The sequence below is a fragment of the Hemicordylus capensis genome, chromosome 1, assembly GCF_027244095.1.
Source record: "Hemicordylus capensis ecotype Gifberg chromosome 1, rHemCap1.1.pri, whole genome shotgun sequence".
In the NCBI taxonomy this organism is placed as follows: domain Eukaryota; kingdom Metazoa; phylum Chordata; class Lepidosauria; order Squamata; family Cordylidae; genus Hemicordylus; species Hemicordylus capensis.
The window spans coordinates 359,118,985-359,141,121 of NC_069657.1; the positions used below are offsets into that span (position 1 = coordinate 359,118,985).

Genomic DNA, 22,137 nt, shown 5'->3' on the forward strand with positions numbered 1-22,137 from the left:
ATACAAGTGCTGGAGTAATAACACCAAGTGCTGGAATTCCTGGACATCTGGGAGCAAGTGGGCTACAGGATTCAAGATCTTCATTTGAGCAACCAGGGCTGGAGACTGCAAGGTTACTGGAAGAAACGTCGCTTAACCAGAAAATATATACGAAAATTGCCAACAAGAAAATAATGATCTGCTATTACAAGTTTAGTCCAACTAGAAGAGGTTATTTTAAAAGAATGTACCAAATTTGGAAAGAGAAGCATCCAGATACAGAAATAACAGAACAAAGGCTAGATGAACAGAGAAGATTCATAAAAAATAAAATATTCACAGAAGTTGAGCTGGAAGAACTGCAAAGAGCAACACAGGCTCAAAATATGGAAGAAGAATTACCACCAACTGAAGAGGTTGCACAGGCGCAGGTGGAGGAGGTGCTGGAAATAGAGGATGCCACTGTTGCTGAACTGTTTCAAAATCAAAACCAGGCAACCTCCCCTTTCCCTTCACCTCAAAAACCTGAATGCCATTTAACAGAAAACCAACAAGAACTCAAGCAAAAAATAACTGAGCACATGAACCAAACAACCACCAGGGTTCGACTTCCAGCTCTAAAAACAGTTGCCAGAAAACAACTTGCTCAGGCATTAAAAGATGTCAACGCTGCCCTTGCAGAAATAACAACCAAGAATTTGCAAGAAACAAAGAAACTAATGTACAGTGCAGCAACAATAACAACACAAGAGCTCGGATATAAGATCAGTGGACCTGTAAAAAAAGAAAGTAGTACATCACCTAAATGGAAGATTAGATTAGAAAATAAAATCTCCAGTCTTAGATCAGATGCTAGTAAATTGAAAGATATGAAAGACAAGAAGCTGAAGAATGAAAACACCAAACAGTATGTGTTCCAAAAATACCACCTAGATTCAAGGAAAATTAGAGAAGTCCTGGAAATAATAAAGCAGCAAATAACAGCAGTGTCAAAGAAGATTAGCAGATACGAAGCCAGAGTTACACAACACAGGCAGAATCTCCAATTCCAGTCGAATCAGAGACGTTTCTACCAAAGCATAGAAGGAGAAACTGCAAGAAACTTAGAAACACCAAATAAAGAAGAAACAGTGCAATTCTGGGGGGAAATATGGGACAATCCAATAGATTATAATAAAAAAAGCAGGCTGGGCGAAAGAGGTCAAAAAATGTAACCAACAAATGCAAGATCTAATAATAACACCAGAATTAATAAGTGAAAGAGCAAAGAAAATTAAAAATTGGACTGCACCAGGCGAGGATCAACTGCATGGCTTTTGTCTAAAACACCTAACAAGCCTCTATAAACAACTATCAAAACAGTTCAATCACATTTTGCAAGGAGGTGATATAGAACAATAGCTAACAACTGGGAAAACTCATCTCATGATGAAAGACCCAGCAAAAGGTGCAATTCTAAGTAATTATAGACAAATAACCTGCCTGCCAACCATGTTCAAATTATTAACTGGAATAATCACAGAGGAAGTAATGCAACACTTGTTAACTAACAAACAGCTTCCAGTTGAACAGAAAGGAAATTGCCCTAACACCAGAGGCACAAAAGACCAGCTGCTGATTGACAAAATGATTTTAGAAAATTGCAACAGAAGAAAAACAAACCTAAGTGTTGCATGGATTGACTACAAGAAAGCCTTCGACTCATTGCCTCACACATGGATACTAAAATGTTTAGAAACAACTGGTGTCAGCAAAAACATTCAGATATTTATTTTAAAAAGCAATGAGCATGTGGAGTACACGGTTAACAATTAATGGCGAGACACTTGGACAGATAAGCATTAAAAGAGGTATTTTCCAAGGGGACTCACTATCCCCTTTGTTGTTTGTAATCGCCATGACTCCACTTTCACAAATACTAAACAAAACAGGCCTCGGATACCAAACATCTAAAACATCAAGTAAAATCAACCATCGGCTGCACATGGACGATCTGAAGTTGTATGGAAAGTCCTAGTCAGAAATCGAATCACTGCTAAACACTGTCTGTATATTCAGTAGCGATGTAGCAATGGAGTTTGGACTAGACAAGTGTGCTGCATTAATAATGAACAGAGGGGAAATAACAAAAACAGAAGGAATAGAACTACCCAATGGAAGCAACATCAAGAACCTGGAAGAGAAAGAACATTACAAATACTTGGGCATACTCCAGCCTGATTACATCGCACACACTGAAGTGAAAAGAAAAATGGGAAGTGAATACATCAGGAGAGTTAGAAAAATCCTCAAGTCCAAACTCAATGGCGGGAACACCATACAAGCCATCAACACCTGGGTTATACCTGTTATCAGATACACTGCAGGAATAATAGACTGGACCCAGGCAGAGCTAGAGACGCTAGATCGTAAGACCAGGAAAATAATGACCATCAATCATGCTCTGCACCCCTGCAGTGATGTAGATAGACTATACTTCCCTTGCAGCTCAGGTAGAAGAGGAATGCTGCAAGTCCATCAAACAGTAGAGGAGGAGAAAGGAGGCCTTGAAGAATATATAAAGGACAGTGAAGAAGATGCACTTCAAATGGTCAATAACGAGAAACTATTCAACACCAATGAAACAAAGCAGGCCTACAAGAAAGAACAAGTCAAGAACCGAGCAGAACAATGGAAAAATAAGCCACTGCATGGTCAATATTTGCACAATATAACTGGAAAATCAGACCTCACCAAGACCTGGCAATGGCTTAAGAATGGCAACTTGAAGAAAGAAACTGAGGGTTTAATACTGGCTGCACAAGAACAGGCACTAAGGACAAATGCAGTAAGAGCAAAAGTAGAAAAGTCAACAACAAACAGCAAGTGCCGCCTTTGTAAAGAAGCAGATGAAACAGTGGACCACCTAATCAGCTGTTGTAAAAAGATTGCACAGACTGACTGCAAACAAAGGCATGACAAGGTAGCAGGGATGATACACTGGAACATCTGCAAAAAATACAAGCTACCTGTAGCCAAAAATTGGTGGGACCATAAAATTGAAAAAGTTGTCGAAAATGAAGATGCAAAAATATTATGGGACTTCCGACTACAAACAGACAAACATCTGCCACATAATACACCAGATATAACTGTAGTCGAGAAGAAAGAAAAACAAGTAAAAATAATCGACATAGCAATACCAGGGGATAGCAGAATAGAAGAAAAAGAAATAGAAAAAATCACCAAATACAAAGATCTACAAATTGAAATTGAAAGGCTGTGGCAGAAAAAGACCAAAATAATCCCAGTGGTAATTCGCACCCTAGGTGCAATTCCAAAACAACTTGAAGAGCACCTCAACACCATACAGGCACAGAAATCATCATCAGACAATTACAAAAAGCATCTTTACTGGGAACAGCCTGTATTCTGTGACGATATCTATAATAACAGCAACAACATTGATAATAAAATTCAGCCGTTCCAGGTCCTTGGGAAGGACTCGATGTCTGGATAAAACAAACCAGTCAATAACACCTGTCTGACTGTGTAAATAAATAAATAAATAAATAAATAATAATTATATATATTTTTTAAAACCCCATTTATTCTTCACATACCCTTTTATTTGAGTTTGTTTCTCACATTTTGTCACCTTATTGTATCTTACCGTCCTTTTTGCGTATTCATTTAGTTCAACACCCACCTCCCTTCACCCGGCCTCCCACCTGTTTTTCCTCAGAAGCCTCGGGCAGTTTACGGCTGCCAGGCCCCAGTTTAAGCTTTGCTCTTCAAAGCTTCAGACGACCACGACCATTGCCTTGCCTGCCTGGGAGAGGGGCACCTCACCAAACTGTGCCCTATTTGCAGGACTTTCTCAAGGCAAGCAAGGATGAACTGAGCTTTGCGCTTGAGAGCGCTTCTGTGGGAGAGAGCCCTGTCAGCTCCTGAGACCCAGCTATCTCCCTCCACCTTCGAGTCATCCTGTCAGTGCCATACAAGCTGCAGGATGTACTCATCTGGGAAATCTCCCCCTACCCGATAGGCTCCAGAATGTGTACCCTCCAAGGAAGCTTTGTTGAACACGGGACCAGTGGAGGAGCCACTCCTGAACCTGAAGCCATCCACCTCAGGTTCAAAAGCCTTGAATTGGCCAAATCCGACGAGGAGGAAGGCTTAAAAAAGCGACACTTGGAGCCTCCCTGACCGATCACCGTCTCCATGGTGACCTTCCCAATACTGCAGGAGAGGGAAAACACGGAGGAAGAGTATTATGATCCCTGTGAGGGAGACAGCCCCGACTGGGAGCGTGACCCTGATAGTTCCAGTATCGAATCTGACTGCTCTACTTGATACTGCAATTGGCAGCTACACATGGAAAGAGAGTGCTCTTTTAAGTGCTAGGCTGCAAAGAGCCATCCAGACTGGCAGCCCTATTACCCCCCTGGCTACCCTGCCTATAGCTGCTGCAACCCTCACTTAGAGCCCAAGACGACTTTAAGGGGAGACACCTCTGGGGCTCACAAAAGAGAGATTGGCGCCAGGTTAAAGGACACCCAGACATGCATGATTCACCCTCACATCCAGCTCTTGTTCTCCGCATAATTTGCCTGACAATCTGAAAATGAAGAAGCAAGGAGGAAAAAAGGGAAACTAATAAGCCTGTCCAACCCCAAGATAAGCTGGCTTCTTAACTGCCAGTCAAGTCTGCCCCAAGTGAAGAGCTAACCACCTCTACAAGCCCCCTAGATCCAGGTTCAGACTCTGACAGTGACGCTGATGCCTCCTCCTCCAACAGGAACCCTGCTGCACCACCAAGGTCACCGGTACCTGATGATACCCTGGGTGGGGATAAGCCCCACTCCTCATAAGAGTATAAACCTTATTCGGAGCAGCTGCAACGTATGGCCTCCGTCTTGGAGCTGAAGACCCAGCAACTGTCACATGAGATGGCTGACCCAGTTTTTGGATTGCTCAAGCCCTCTACCCTTGCTCCTGTTTCTTTACCACTTCTCCCGACCATCACTGAAGTGATCAAGGCTACCTGGTCCCAACCGGCATCTATTCAGCCTATGTCTAAAAAACTGGAAAACTTATACAGGGTCCATCAAGCAGATGCACACTACGTGTTCTTGTACCCCAAGCCTAATTCTATTGTACTGGAATCTTCTCAGCAGTGTGCAAAACAAAAGCTTTTATCAGCCCCTTTAAACCCAGATGGAAAAGACTCCTTTGGAAAACGCATCTATGCCACAACAAGCCTTCAACTCCACATATCTAATTACCAAGGCTGCATGGCCCGATATACGCACTTTATTTTGGAAAAACCCAAACCATTTGTACAGCAACTTCCAACAGACAGGAAGGACACTGCCATGACATTTCTTTCCGAAGGTCTGCAAGTCACAAAGCAACAACTGCATGCAGCACGACACGAGGCGGACTGTGGTTTTCGTACCATGGCCGTAGCTTTATGTCGACACACTTTGCTGAAATCCACCTCACTTGGCCATGAGGCAAAGCTTCATATTCAGGAACTTTCCTTCAGTGGAGACAGTCTGTTTGGGAAGGAGACAGATGATACATTGGAGAGAATTCATAAGCTCAAAACAACTGCGAAGTCTATGGGTATTCAATCCTTCCAGCGCAAGTCAAACAAGCAATGCCAGTGGTCATCACAGTCCGGCCAAAGGACCACCTTCCCTCCCTTTCACCATCAAGATCAACAGAGGAACAGATACCACCAATATGGTTCCTTTCATAAGCCATCTACTCCCACTGCCACCCCACGGTCTAAGCTGTCTTACACCAAGAGAGCCTAATGCTCTGCCTGCCTCCAGGCTCCTTCCTTTTGCAAACACCTGGCAGGATATCACCATGAACCATTGGGTACTCACCATCATCCAGATGGGATATGCCATCAAATTTCACACCCTCTCTCCTTTTTCAGGGACACTCTGCACCCACTCAAACCTGACCTTGCATCAAGAAATCAACTCCCTACTTGGGAAAGATGCCATTCAGCGAGTGTGCACCGATCTCGCAACAGGTTTCTTCTCAAGAAACTTCACAATCTCGAAGAGGAATGGAGGCCTGAGACCCATTCTGGATCTCTGTGACCTCAGCCTCTACATACATTCAAAGCGTTTCCATATGACCACCCTTTCCCAGATTCTACAACTCCTACTGCGCAACGACTGGTTCGCAGCTGTAGACTTACAGGATGCATACTTTCACATCTCAGTCTGACCACAACACAGGAAATACCTCTGTTTCTGCCTTGGCAAGAGAGTCTACCAGTACAAGGTTGCTCCCCTTTGGTCTGTCCACAGCGCCAAGGGTTTTCACCAAGTGCAGTCGTAGCTCATCTCTGCCAACAGTTCATTAGTTTATTCCCATTTTTGGACGACTGGCTTTTGGTGATGCAGACCAAAGGGGACTTATACCGTCATATTTAGATTATGCTGGATCTCTTGGATTGCTTGGGCCCATGCATGAACTGGGAAAAGTCAAAGTTAACCCCTACAAGATCAATAGAGTTTCTCAGAACTATCCTCGATTCCCAGGACATGCTCACTGCCCTGCCCTTTCAGAGAATGGCAGACATCAGAGCCATGGCACACAAGATCCTAGCTTCCAAATGCCATCCAGCGAAATCTATACAGAAGATGCTAGGATTCATGGCCTCTACCACCAGCATCTTGCGGCTGGCCCGGCTCCATATGCGCCCTCTGCAACAGTGGTTCCTGGCAGTCTTCAGCGACCAAGAGGACTACCCAGGCTCAACACTTCTAATTCCGGATACCATACAGAATTCTCTATGATGGTGGTCCAAGGACCAGAATCTACTGGAGGACAGACCTTTTGTGTACCCACCCACTACGATAATAGTAACAACAAATGCCTCCAATTCAGGATGGGGCCCCCACTGCGCCAATCACAGTCTATCAGGTCGTTGGGACAAATAGGAAAGTGATCTTCATATCAACCACCTAGAATTGCCTGGCCATCTGGAAGGTGGTGAGGGGGCTCCTTCCAATATTAGCAGGCACCTCAGTGCTAATTATGACAGACAATACTACAGCTATGTCATACTTGAATCGTCAAGGGGGGACGCACTCTGCTGCATTGTACTGCCTGGCTATGGATATTTGGCATTGGCCTCTCAAGTTCCACATTTGGGCCTCTGCCATGCACATCGCTGGCAAGGAGAATGTCCTAGCAGACTCTGTTGAGCCAATCACCTGCGATCTCACAAATGGTGCCTGAACCGCACAGTGGCCCTATCCCTGTTCAAGTGTCGGGGCCAGCCCTGTATAGACTTGTTAGCCACAGCAGAGAACAGACAATGCGAATACTTCGGGAGCAGAGCAGATCATGACCGCAACTCTCTAGGAGATGCTTTCCTACTGTCATGGAGGACAGGCCTTCTCTACCTGTTTTCCCCATCTCCGCTCATACCAGCAGTGTTAAAGAAGATCAGGGAAGATTCAGCCAATTGCATCCTAATCGCCCCCTGGTGGCCCCATCAAGCATATTTCACCACGTTGCTGAATCTTTCCAGAGGTCAGTACATGAAGCTACCAAACCGTCAGGATCTCCTTACCTTGGAACACGGGTCTGTTAAGAAGTTTATTAGCGGCTTACTCCGCCTTTATCTGCAAGCCCCTAGGCTAGCTCCCCCCGGACCTGAAGTTGGTTCTGTCAGCCCTTATGTGCAAGCCCTTCAAAGCTTTGGCCACGTGCTCCTTCAGGCTCTTGACTTGGCAGGTTATGGCCAAGCTTATTGCCAACCAGTCTTCCTCTTGGCAATAACATCTGCCATATGTGTTTCGGAACTGAGAGTTCTGAGGTCTGACCCGCAATTCCTCTCCTTCCAACAGGACAAGGTTCTGCTGAGGCTCGACACTCAGTACTTACCCAAGGTTGTATCACAATACTACGTATCCCAGGACCTCTGTCTCCCAGTGTTCTTCCCTTCACCGTCCTCGGATGAGGAGCGCTCTTGGCACACATGTTAAATGTGCTCTTTCCTTCTACCAGCATTACATGCATCCATTCCGGCAATCACACTCTCTATCTGTCTGCTGTGCTGGTCCTAATCCACATTCGCAGTTTGGGACAGCGATCCTAGAGTCTGTTCTTCCATAGATGCCCACTTCTCCGGCCATCCTGGTGTGCAGCTTGCTAATCTCCTTAGTGTGGAGGACAATAGGACCACTACCAAGAAAGTCAGGTTGCTTACCTGTAACAATGGTCCATTGTCCTTCACACGACCCTCCCTCCTCCCCACTGTAGCAGTCAATTACCTGTTTTTCCTTGATCGCGGCAGTCAGGGAGTGAGGGAGATATGTATGAAGGGAAGAATATGTCACAATAGGGGGTGACGCCACTGCCCAAAGTCTCTAATAGCTCTAGGTTTCCCAGAGTCTTGTCTACGCAGGCCCAGAAATCCTTAATGTAAAGGACAATGGACTACTACAAGAACCATTGTTACAGGTAAGCAACCTGACTTTCTTTTGTAGATGCTTGAAGTCCGGCTACTGTATGAAATAAATTATATAGATTCTCCAGATCCTGAGCAAGTGCCACCACTGCCCACTCCAGGCACAGGTTCCAATCCTCAATCCATTGCTCCCCAGTCTCATCCATCTACTAGCAGCAGTTCATCTGATGGACTTCGTGATAATGTCCCATGTTTAAGGTAAATGTAACATTATTCTCATTTCGTTTTTCTAATGTTGACCCAAACCAGATTATTCCTTTGCCAGTGTGCCAGGTTTTTTGGTTGCATGGGGTAGGTGGGAGGGGGGCTGATTTCCAATGGCACAGTTGGTTGAAGAGGGAGGAGGAGATCACCAAAAATCACCCTTCCCCCTTCGCACAATGGAAGCACATGGTGCATTGGCATAAGGTAAGTTTTTGGATTTTGGCTGTTGTATCCTGACTTCACTGGCTATTGCATTTGGTTGTAGAAAAGGCTTCAGTACCTTTGACTAACTGCTGTGGGACGTGGTTACCCATTTTGTTCTGTAGTATGTGGTGATAAAAGATAATACAGAAAACATCTGTATTATGTTTGCATCTTTGTGCAATTTAATTGTATATTCATTTACAGGAGCATTTGAAATTATTTGTATACTTCGGGAACAGATGTTATGCTTCAATATGTTTAGAGTCTTCATGTGCATTGTATCACCTTTTTTCTTTTTCTTTTCTTTTTCCTTTTTTTTTTTTTTTTTTTTTTGGCTTAAAGCTTGCTGATTATTTACTAAAATGGGGAATTTATTAAGTTAGTCAAAAGTGAACCTATAGAGTAAGCTTTTGATTTTTGTTAAACTTCAGAAATATGCCAACGTTTTTAACATCAGGAAGGCTATTCCTACAAAAGTACTTGTCATGTAACCATCTGTTTGGCTTTAGCTTTTTTTTTTAAAAGCAGTGTCCCCGTTTTTTATTTCAAAGAGAACTGGATTCTAAATGCCATAACTGTTGCTAGGGATTTGGCTGAAGCTCTTCTTCTTCCATGTAGTCTCTGTCTTCTACACCTCTGGGCTTCACGCATGCGTGGAGACCACAGCACAATCTTCCAAGCTTCATCCCCTGCTTGTTGTTGGGGAACCCCACCCCCAAATGCTATATACTGCTGCACCTCTCCTCATCCCTTCAGTAGACTTCATTAGAAACTTCTGACTTCGAGCTGTGAATAGAAAGGAAAGTTGTCTCCTCTATATTTGTTCACCTTCTCCTGCTATATTCCCCTTTTCACATTTGTCTTTATTAGTACTCAGCAGTCTGCTTCGGATCACTCCTTTCACCCAAACAAATTCCAGTCCCAGCCAAAATCTTCTTACCAGCCTGGCAAACCTGCCTCACAGAAGCAGAGGCCTTCTTTTGAAAAGAAACAATGACTTTCCTCATTTCACATGGAACACACGCTTAGCCCCGTGCCTAGCATCATTGAATGTGATTACCTCGAACCAATAGGTCCTTACAATCATCTGTCTGGATCACACGTTGGAGTTTGCAAGAAAACTACTCCTATCCAGAATTCTCACCAAACCTTTCACTTCCACCCTAGAGAAGGAAGTCAAAGCTATCTTCCTGAAGTATGCGACAGAAAAGGTTTCCAGTCCACAAGTTCCTGGTTTTTATTCCTAGTCTGAAAGCCCAACGGCAGCCTCCAACCTATCTTGGATCTCAGAGATCTAAACAAATGTCATCTGCAAATGCTTCTGCATGTTATCTATTCCAACCATCCTATCGCTCCTAGAGCACAACATGTGGCTAGTATCTCTAGATCTCTGAGATGCTTACTACCACATATCTATAAGACCTCAGCATCAGAAGTTCCTCATATTCATTATATGAGGAGAGATGTACCAGTTCAAAGCACTACCCTTTGGCTTAACATAAGAACAGCCCTGATGATCAGGCACAAGGCCCATCTAGTCCAGCATCCTGCTTCACACAGTAGTAGCCCACCAGATGTCTCTGGGGAGCCCACAGGCAAGAGGTGTGTGCATGCCCTTTCTCCTTCTGTTGCTCCCCTGCAACTGGTATTGAGAGGCATCGTGATTCTGAGGCTGGAGATGGCCCACAGCCACCAGACTAATAGCCATTGATAGACATGTCCCCCATGAATCTGTCTAAGCCCCTTTTAGAGCCATCCAAGCTAGTGGCCATCACCACATCCCATGGCAAACATCTGCTCCCAGAGTCTTCACAAAGTACATAGCCCTAGTGTTAACCTATCTCCAGCAACAAGGAGTCCAGATATTTCCATTTTTGTACAACTGGATGCTAGCAGCAAATTCTTCACAAGAAACACTATGCACCCTTCATGTCACCATCTGTACGCTAGAGTCTTTGGGTCTTCAGATCAATTATGAGAAATCTCACTTCACCCCTATAAAACAGATTCAGTTTATAGGTCTCATCTTCGATACTCACATGGGCCATGTCTTCCTGCCTGATGGCCGGATCTATACCATCATCACATTAGCAGAATGCGTTCTCCAAGGAGGAGCACAGAAAGTCAAGATCTTTCCATGCCTCTTAGGCCACATGGCACAACTGCTTATGTGCTATCCAATGCTTATCTCCGGATGCATGCATTACAAAGGTGGTATCTCGATGCTTTCAGCCCTCATCAGGATCCCGAGAATGTTCTTGGAGCCTCCAGAGTATGTTTGTGACACCATCAAGTGGTAGACTGACCCAGCTCAGCCCACTTCCTATGGCACCTTTCCATCCACCACTCATCACCACAGATGCCACAGAGACTGGATCGGGAGCATATATTGGCTGATTCCATCTCAGCAGCCACTGGACTCTGAAAGAGTGTACCAAACACACCAATTATCTAGAACTGATGGCGATATTTTATGCTCTCAAAGGATTCCTTCCTCTTGTGCACAATCATCATGTCACTATACAGATGGACATAATCAGAGCCAAAGCATATGTGAATCGGCAGGGCGGGATAGGCTCCAGGTAGCTACTGTTTCTGGCTATAAAACTCTGGCACTGGTGTATTCTGCATAAAGTGACGCCTCACACTATTCATATCCAAAGTACAGAGAATTGACAGGCGAACAGCCTGAGCAGACACTGTCTCCCACGATTGGTACTAGACCACAAAGTCCTCCTGGACATCTTCTACCATTGGGGGACTCCTTCTCTGAACATTTTCATGTCAGAAGAGAATGCTCAGTGTGTAAATTACTTCTCCAGAGTGGAGAAAGGAAACACTTCTCTAGGGGATGTGTTCACCCTTTCTTGGAGGGATCACTATGCATACCTATTACCTCCCATCACACTTCTCCCAAAGGTGCTCTTAAAAATCAAGGAAGAGAGGGTGCGCTGTATCTTCATAGCACTCTGGTAGCCCAGAAGGCAGCGGTTTCCCCTGCTGACCAAGATGGCAAAAGAGTGCATACACCTACCTTGTCTTATCTCCTCTTGCAAGCCATGGGTCAGGTGTTACATCCGGATGTGCAGTCCCTACATCTGACTGGGTGGAGGATCTCACCTGCTTCCCCCTAGAACTGCAGGAAGTGCTACAAGCAGTGCAGAAGCCTGCAATGAAGAAATCATATTCACATGACACGTTACCTCATATTTGCAAACCAATAATTATTTGATGTTTCATCGTTACAAGTTCATCATATTTGTTCTTACCTTTTGCATTTGGAATGTTCTGATTCAAAGTCATCTTCTCACACTTGTCAGTAATAGTTGCCCACTCTCCGCCGCATAACTCTTCATGGTTTCGCCATCCTACAGTGAAATGTTTTTTAAAAGGTCTCTCTCACATCCTGCCTGATGATCATTTCATGGTGCCTTCATGGGATCACTCTTTGGCCTGCCTGTTGAAACCACCCCTTGAGCCCTTGGCCACTGTGGAAACTAGATTACTTTCCTGGAAAGTGGTATTCTTGGTGGCCATTACCTTGGCGCGGAGGGTGAGCAAGCTCTTCGCCTTATAGGTGGATGCCTCATTCCTCCATTTCCATGCTGACAAGGAGTCCTAAGCCTGAATGTACAATTCCTGCGTAAAGTGGTCTCTACTCTTCACAGGTCTCAACCGATAAACTTACATTCCCCCCCTCCCCCAAAAAAATGAATCTTCCCAAGCAGAACGTAGATTGCATTGATTAAACATCTGCAGGGCCATAGTTTTCTCTAGTGGGCGTTGCTGGTATCTAGCTTGTGTTTATTTTTTAGATTGGGAGCCCTTTGGGAACAAGGAACCATTTTATTTATTTATTCATTCATTCATTCATTTATATCTGTGTAAACCGCTTTGGGAACTTTTGTTGAAAAACGGTATGTAAATATTCGTCGTTTTCATTTTTTACCTGCAAAAGTTGGCAGAGTGGAGACAATCTTTTTTGTGTGTGTGTCTTATGAATGACCTAAGCATGGTTTACAGGTACCTGTCCAGTCATTATCCAGGTGGATTGCTTCTACTATTGAACCTTTCTGAAAGCTAGCCCGAAGGGAATTGCCCCCTACCATTAAAGCCCACTCCATGAGGACTCTCACATCCTCAATGGTGTTTGAACGTTCAGTACCTCTTGAGATAATTTGTCAGGCTGCCACATGGGTGTCCCCACACTCCTTCATTCAGCACTATGCCATTGATGCCAGTGCATGTAGAGACGCTGCATTTGGCACAGCTGTTCTCCAGTCTATCTTCAGTTAAACCCATCTCCAGGAAAGACAGCTTGAGATGTGCCCATAGGTGTAAAAGACAGAGACCACTTCAAAGAACAACAGGATCTGCATTGTGATCCATTGTAATTAATAAGGATTGGGTTCTGCGCAGGGACCTCACAGGCTGATTGAGCAGCTCCTCATGACACCCCACCTGCCTGCACGTGCAGTGCTGAGTTTGTTAAGAGTGGCGGTTGGGGCATCTCTTCTCCAGTTTCTCTTTGACCGCCTTAGCATTCAAACCTTGTAGCTGTAGCTCCTCAGATAGAAAAACTTAACTGGTTACTAACTTGGATTTGGACTACAGACTTAGACTTGGATAATGGACTTGGATTGTAACTTTGGTTCTTCTAGTGGACATCTGTTCTTTTACACACCATCCCATCCTCCTCACTGGGGTCTTCTGAAGGCGGACTCCGTGACTGAGGGGGTGAGGAGAGGCACAGCCACATATAGTGGTTGGGGGTGGGCTCCTACCAAAAAGCAGAGGATGAAGCTTAGAAAATTCCAACATGGTCTCCATGCATTTTCAAAGCCCATAGGTGTAAAAGAACAGATGGTCACTAGAAGAGCCAAAGTTACAGGTAAGCAGCCCATTTTACAGACTGCACATTGAGTTCTTCTGTGAAAAGAAAATATCTCATTGTTCTTTAATTGTGCTATGAGTTTTCAGCCATGTATATCTAAAACATCAACTGTCTTACCTCAGCATCTCCACTGTGTTACCTTACTTGCCTTCCTATTGATTTCTGTTTTATCATATTTGAGAATAATGTTCGAGGTGGTATGATGTAGAGGTCAATTATTATGAGCTTCAAGTTCCAGGATCAAATTTCAGTTCATGTGTGGATTCAGTGAATTTAGACTCCCAGGCTCAGCCCACAGGTCATATTATAGAAAATAGATGGGTGGGATTGTGAAATTAAACTCCCCTGAGTTTTGGCAGAGAGTAAAATCAACTATCCTCCTCCAAAATCCCAGAGTTTGCCATGAAATCTGGAATACCTTTTGTAATTCATTCCAGCATCACCCCACATATCCATACTGAACTGTCAGTTGTATATGTGAAGAGTAGGTGTCTAATACAGCCAGGGAGTTGTCAGTCTCTTTCTCTCTCTTGCACATGCACACACCCTGTTGCATCTGACTGTCTGAGAAGGGTGTGGTTTCTTAACCTTTATTACATTATATATCTGGGTGAAAGTTAAGCAAGCTTTGCCTGAATTTCAGTCTATTAGATGGTGAGGCATCTGACATTTTCACATTTGCGATTAAAAAATGGGCCCAGGTCTAAGGAGTAGGGAGCTGCTTTTTTCACCTCCTTTTTTCAAAGAAGTATGTACAGTCCAGACCTACCCTGCAGCACACATTTTATAAAGCACTGATGAAATTCATTGATTTCCTTCCACCTTTTCATCGAATCCAGAAGCCCAGTGAAGGTTTCACTGGACTATCTGCATCAAGATACGTAGTCCCCCCGCCAAAAAAAAAGTCTCATCTGTATCAGTTGTTCATTTCTTGAGTAAATGTTTGAAGATTTCAGGTATAGTAACTTAAAGTAGAGGTTGTGAAATGTTCCCTCTTTGGTAAAAATTAGCAAGATTTTATTATCTTAGCAAACTCTTTACCAGGATGAAAATAGATTGGAAACAATAATATAAATAACAAACATTGCATTTATATTGCAGAGTTAAAAATTCTCCCCTCAAACAGTCTTCAGGCTATCAGGTTGAACTGGTTATCCAGTTAGTGTGGGTGAGTGGGGAACCTCCTCAACAAATAACAAGTCTTGCAGTCAACTCGTCCTATGGCTTGTAAGTATATTCTGTATTGCATTCTCTCCTACAAAATTGTTCTCCTGTGCAGATGCCATATTCTTTTTACTGAGTAATCACTTGGAGAACTTTGTTGTTGAAAAGAGGTATATGCATACTAATATAATATTAGTGTTAAATTACTGGATCCATGTTGTTTTAATATGACACTTATCCCAGTGCATACAATAAACAGCTACTTTGAGCCTTCTGCACAGTCAAAATGTGTTTAAACAGAAGTTTAGCATTTGTGCTCTGACTACGTTTTAATTTCATGTTGAACATTCCTCTTAAGTTAGAATTTCCCCAAATTTAACTTAAAATGGTATTCAATAAGTTTAAAAGAAAATTTGGTTGCATACATTTTTGATAACAGCTTGATGTTATGGATAGCTGTATCTATTATGGGATTAATGAAACCTTATGTAAGTGCATTGACCCCTGTTATTCAAGAAGCCTGGCCACTGATGGCTTTGAAAAGCTAATACAGATGCCCTGTATGAATGTGTGAGATCCTGCAAAAAGCTGACCTGAAGTCTACAGTGGGGGAATCAAGAAGAACAGAAGCAGGCAAGCCATAGGAAAGAGAAGGTGGATGAGGATGTAGGAGTGTTCTACTTTGGCAAGGAATCCTAGGATTTTAGAGTGGGAAGAAACTTTGGATGCCTTCTAGTCAAATGCTTTGCTCTGTGTAGGAATATGGTATGGCATACCTGACAGCCTTTGTTTGAAAACAAAGGAGAGCCCACCACTGTGGGAGGCAGACTGTTCTGCTGTCAAGCAGAAATTTCTTCTAATGTCTAGCCTGACAATTCTCCCTTGCAATTTTAACCCGTTGGTTCTTGTCTTGCCCTCAGGAGCAACAGAGAACAAGTTCAGTCCATCTTCTATTTGACAGCTCTTTACTTATATGAAAACTGTGGTCCTTAGTCTTCTCTAGGCTAAATATACCCAACTTCTTTATTTATTCCTCATACGACTTCGTTTCCAGACCCTTCATCCACCCCTGCCTCCTTCCTCTGAACCAGTTTATCAACATTCTCCTAAAAATGGGTACACTGGATACAGTGGGATTCAGACTGAATCCCACTAAGACGAAATTACTTTTATTCAGCCCTTGTAACGGCCAACAGCTGGATGTGAACCTTGTTTTAGAAGGGGTGGCGCTGCCCTCAAAAGAGCTTGTTAGTGATTTGAGGGTCCTTTTGGACTCGTGCCTCCTGCTTGAGCAGCATGTGGAAGCTGCGGCCAGAAGTGCTTTTGCCCAGCTTCATCTGGTTTGCCAGTTACGCCCTTACCTTGATCGGCAGTTATTAATGACAGTGACCCATGCCCTTGTTATTGCCCATTTAGATTATTGTAACGCTCTCTATCTAGGGTTACCTTTGAGGACGATCAGGAAGCTGCAGCGGGTCCAGAATGCAGCGGCTCGCCTACTCATGGGTGCCAGAAAATATGACAGGGTAACACCTCTCCTACAGTCATTGCACCGGTTGCCTATTCACTTCCGAGCTCAATTTAAGGTCCTGGTTCTGACCTTCAGAGCCTTGCGGGCCCTGGTGCCTGCCTACCTACAGACCCGCCTCTCCCATCCAGTTACATCCCATCCGGTTAGATCGTCTCAGATGGCCCTTCTGTCAGTCCCTGATTTCTGAGATGTTCGGGGCACTAGGACCCGGGAAAGAGCCTTTTCAGTTGTTGCCCCACTCCTTTGGAACTCTCTCCCCCTAAAAATCTGGCTAGCCCCTTCCTTACTGATCTTCAAATCGTTATTGAAGACTTTTCTTTTCACCAGGCAAAAGCCCTGTAGTTTATTTTTCTGTTCTTTGGTAGTTAGTTTAGTTTTTAATTTAGAATGTAATTTTTAATGTTGCCTGTTTGCTTGTTATTGTGCGCCGGAGTGGGTGGTATATTAAATGTCTCAAATAAATAAATAAATAAACCAAGTGAAGAATGAGCAGCACAGAATAGAGTAGAACTATCACTTTTCGTGATACAGACATTTTGCCTGTGTTAATGAAGCAAGTAGTCAATTGCCACAGTTAAAAATGAGAGTAGAAATGAAGAGGGAGATGTAATGGCAATGGAATAGAATAGATGTAAGTAATCACAGAACAGAAATCTCTGGGATGTGGCTGCAACTACTGAATCAGGGTATCGAGCATTTGGAGGGGCAAGGAATATTTGGAAGGCATAGAAATAAGAGGAATAATTGTAAGAGTAGAAGAGGAGTGAAGGGTGGTTATAGTGCAAGGTCCAAGCATCATAGCCAGGAATAGTTAGGAGTGAGTTTGGTTTTTGCTTGCCTCCAGTTATAAGTGGATATGGAAGTGCTTCTTTGAGAATACACCATAGTTCAATAATACAACTCATGGTTGCTATATCTGTGGGTTCTGCTGTTTTTAATCTTGTTTCATCTTTAGAATGTTAACATAGTTATATTGTTTTTGCTGTGAGCTACTTTGACAACATGCCTATGGCAAACAAAAGAAAGTTAATAAACCTAAGTCAAGCACAAGGCAACTGCTGCAGTTTCCTCTTTCACTGCTATACAGTCTTAATCCTTGAAGCAGCTGACCCTAATAATTCTATATCAACTGGAAATGCAGTTTTGCAGATTAGCTAATCAGATTGAATTCTGTTTTATTCTCAGTGACTATTACTAACATAGTTTTTCAATTTAAACTACATTTCTGAATGTTGCTTAGGAATAGATTTCACATTTATTATATTCAAACAGTTCCTGTATATGTCATTTTAATATAATATTTAATATAAGAATATATGTGGATAGCAACTATTCACTGGAATCATATTCTTTCCAACAAATCTTCTTTCAGAGTAGTTTTTGGCAATTGTAATGGTATCGCAATGGTTGATTACATCCAAAAGACAACACTTTTAAACCTTGGCACCATTGAATTGTATGGTTCTAATGATCCTTATAGGAGGGAACCTCGGTCTCCTCGTAAAAGCAGACAACCGTCAGGAGGTAAGATACCACATGTAATACTTGTCAGTTAAAATGGTGTACTGCTTTACAATCAAATGAGTGGCAAACTTCTTCAGAGTCCAAATTACTAGTCATCTTCTCCTTGAAAGTAACTGGGGGGCGGGGAGATATATACTGTCTTGTTTTATTGGATATCTCTTATCTGTAGAGTATGTCCAGAGGCAGCTCTTTTAGCTATGTGCTTCTGATAACTGTGCAGAGAGAAATGACACATATCTTACCACTTCCTGTGATTTCCGATACAAAAAAACTTGTATTTTGTACAGAGCATAAAGCCTTTTGTGACTGACCTGGAAAGAAATTTTATACTATCTGCTTCCCTTCCTTCGAACCTTCTTTCATTATTTAGATTTGCTTTTCTTTTAGGCTGAAATTGTGCTATTGCAGCTATGCAAGCTTTTCACCACAGATATCTTGCCAGCTTCTTCTGAACTGCTACTTCATATTAAGAACATAAGGGCCCTACTGGATCAGACTAGTGGTCCATCTGGTCCAGTATCCAGTGTCCTACAATACCACCCCTCACCTATTTTTTGTCATACTGCACTTAATTTGTTGGAGTATGTATTGGTGTACAGGCACAGTTGTGCAAATTCAGTGGTATTAGGTCAGGGAAACCTCAATTGTAAGATAAATGTGTATGAACAAGAAACTTTAGAGCTTCACACTTTGTTCAGTAGCACTAAGTATACCAGTGTTTCACAGGAGTTTATTACTGTAATCAAGTAAAGAATACAGGAAGTATGCTTCTCAAATTGTGTCCCCACATATTTAGAGATGAATGTCTTTCCCCCTTCATACACTGTGTTTACCGGGGCAAGCAGGTATAACCAGTTGTTTAACCAGTGTAAGCAGGCTGCTGTGTACAGAATAGCTTTTGGTACTCAGCTGACAGAGTGGGAGAAATGAAATTAATTGTGACAGTGATGGTGGCATGGACAAAAGTCTACAAGAACAACTGAATGTTATCGTGAAGATCTGTGGTAGGACTTGGAGAGCTGAAAAGGGGAAAGAAGAACTGTGTGTATGCGCAAATATAAATTATATTCTCTAATGGCTACATGGAACACTGCAAAATCTTCAGTTGCATAAAGTTCAGTTTCCCAATATTACCCATGTTACAGCCATAAAACATTGTTTATGACCATGGAAGGTACAGCAGTTTTGACTCCCTTTTTAGGAAGTTGCTGTTTGTCATCAATATCCTAGGTAATACTATATGAAAGTTGAGTTAACTACTTTATCTTAAATAATTACTGTCAGTGTGGAGGCATTTAGAATATTTATAACACATCATCTTAAATGAAATAGCTATTTACCTAGTGAGGATTGATTTGTTCTGTCTTTAGCTTCTTGGCAGTATTATTAATGGAAAGTTGCCAATACATCTAAAGCTTATATAAGGCAGCTAGTAAGTTATCTCTCAGTAGTGTGAGGATTCTGGCATGCATGAATTTAGAATGTGTAATTCAAGTTCTGCAGCTAATTGTCTGTCTCCAAACATTCTTGGTTAGTGTCTTTGTCTCTCATTTCTCATTGCTTCATTAAGGCATGCTGGTTATGGCTTCTTGCATGTGCGGCCTTTCTAACTTATATTCAGAGTCTGTGAAAAAACTTTGCACCTCTTATATAAGTAAGTCATCTCATATCATTTACTAATGTTTGAATATCCATCTTGATTAGATTATGTGCACTCATTCATCCTGAAATTTATTTTATATTAGCCCTTTCTTTAAAGCTTTTAAAACTCATTTGTTTCTCAAGACTTAGATTATTTGTACAATTTCATCTGAAATGCCAAGGATATAGAAGACTACCTGCAATGTGATCAAGATTTTACCCTTCATCTATTTACAAGCAAAATGACATTAATAAAAGTCATAATATAATTTCCTTTGTTTCCTAAATTCTTATCCCATTTAAGGAACATCTACACCTGTAAAGAAGTAACTGTTTTAGTGACTAGCTACCTATTGAATTATCTCTGTAGTGGACTTCCACCCATCAAAAATTAGCCATTGGGCCTCACAAAACAGCATCCAGGGTTAATTTAATGGCATGTAAAATTACTTTGAGTTCACTTAAGATAAACTATCAGATTATATAAAATGTGTGAATAGATTTGTCTTTACAGCCAGTGTTGCCCTTAATTAGAGTCCATCAAAGGGCCTTAGGTACAGCTCTGGCAGACTCAGCAGTCTGCAGGTTGTTTTGCATATCCCCTTTTTTTGAATATGGTGAGTAGTACCATATATGGTACCCACCGCATGTGGTGGATGGTACCACTGGCTAGATCTCTATAGCCAGTAAACAGCTAAATGATGAGTGTTGGCTCTGTGTTTTGCAGCAGTCATTGAACTGGAGCATCCGTCTCTGCTATGAAAGGAACTCTCCTTCAACTGCTGTTGGATACTAAATTTGTTTGGTGCTGAACTGATAAGCAGCAGCTTTTCCTATTCACATCCAGTCCTGCTGATCTAAGTGGCCCATAATTTTGTGGTATACTACTGCTTGAAAAGGAGCACTAGATATCCCAAACACATGGTCTTTAGGACCTCTGTGCTGAGGGGCCTCAGATAACATGAGGCCCCTCAGCACAGAGGTCCCAAAGGCCATGTGTTACTTAGTGGCAACAACTTCTGGCATAAGGATAGGTAGTTGTTTCTGCTTCCTGATATGTATCAGTGTGCCAGGCCTAGCAGACTATTTAAATCTATTGGACTATTTCCAAGCATATGTAGTAAAATAATCCAGTTGGCCTAATCATTTCTGCCCAATACTAAAGGAGTTTGTACATGCCTAAAATTGGGCAAATGGCATTCAAGACATCCACTACTTGAATAAAGAGAACTTCCAGTCAAACAAGCAATCTGTCTCTTGTACAACCTGCTGTAGTACCTAGAGCACAGCTCAGAGTTGACTCACTGTCCAGGCTTTTCATCACTTTACTTTTCTCTACAATTGGGCAAGAAATCTAGCAGCTTCTCTTCTGTAATTTATTTCACTGTTCTTACTTTTGAAGAGTAAATGGCTGTGGAGGGTGTTGGGAGATCTGCTCTGCCTAAATGTCTCTTTTCTAACATTTACTAGGCATTGCCCATACACTTCTCAAGTCTACCATTAAAGCCATTCATGTTGGAGTTTTGCTTTAAAACTAGAATTGAGCAGATATGTATCACATTTTTTTGGCCTTGCCCAATTATTGAGAACTTTTGCAATGAAGTAACTTTCAAAATCAAGAGAAATGGCTGGATATGAATTACTGTATGAACCCAGGTTCACACATACATAAAAGATTGTACAGCTGTGGTGGGGATAATGCACTCAAACAGCAATATGTTGCTGGGAAAATACAATTCCTCTATCTTACCCACTCCTAGCTTCCATCGGTCACTTACTGCTTTGAGTGCTCTGTGGAATGTGTAACTATCACACATGACTTTTAGCTAGTACCTATGACATTGTGAGCAGCCACTTGGCACAGTGGGGAAATGACTTGAATAGCAAGCCAGAAGTTGCTGGATTGAATTCTCACTGGTATGTTTCCCAGGCTATGGGAAACACCTATATTGGGCAGCAGCAATATAGAAATATGCTGAAAGCCATTGCCATATCCCATACTGCGCAGGAGATGGCAATGATAAACTCCTCCTGTATTCTACCAAAGAAAATCCACAGGGTTCTGTGGTTGCCAGTAGTCAACATCGACTCGACAGCACACTTTATGACATTGTCCTGTATTGCCCTGTAATGCCTGCCAAAGCGTGAAGAAACTCTGTACTCTACATGACTGATAAAAGCAATTCAATGAGAAAGCCTGCTTCTCATTACAAGTATGCATCCAACATAAATAGTATACTCTACTGAAGAAATGCAATACATTCGTCTTGTGATCTGAAGAGGCATATAAAACATTCTATATTTCATTTGTTTTCCTAAATACTCTTTCTTGGTAGCTTCCACACACACTCAAGGTGACTATTTGAAGTTAAATATTTACCTTCTTCAAACATTTTGTAAAGTGTTCTTTGTATTTTACAGCAGGTCTCTGTGATATTAATGAAGGTACAACAGTGCAAGAAGATCGTTGCAAGTCACCCACTTCAGGTAATCCAACTGTTGTTGTGC

At 42.4% G+C, this 22,137-nt stretch overlaps 1 protein-coding gene across 15 annotated transcripts in view; it reads left to right on the forward strand.

Annotated features, from left to right (window-relative positions):
• Positions 1-22,137, forward strand: part of STXBP5 (syntaxin binding protein 5) — a 235,009-nt gene that overhangs the window by 151,200 nt on the left and 61,672 nt on the right. For 5 of the 15 annotated variants that reach the window (XM_053291414.1, XM_053291434.1, XM_053291466.1 and 2 more), the window contains 5 exons: positions 8,487-8,665; positions 14,871-14,996; positions 17,837-17,988; positions 19,559-19,642; positions 22,051-22,116. In XM_053291414.1, coding sequence (XP_053147389.1) covers positions 8,487-8,665; positions 14,871-14,996; positions 17,837-17,988; positions 19,559-19,642; positions 22,051-22,116 — 607 coding nt within the window. The remainder of the gene's footprint in view (positions 1-8,486; positions 8,666-14,870; positions 14,997-17,836; positions 17,989-19,558; positions 19,643-22,050; positions 22,117-22,137) is intronic. The other 10 variants (XM_053291445.1, XM_053291497.1, XM_053291517.1 and 7 more) reach the window with 4 other exon arrangements.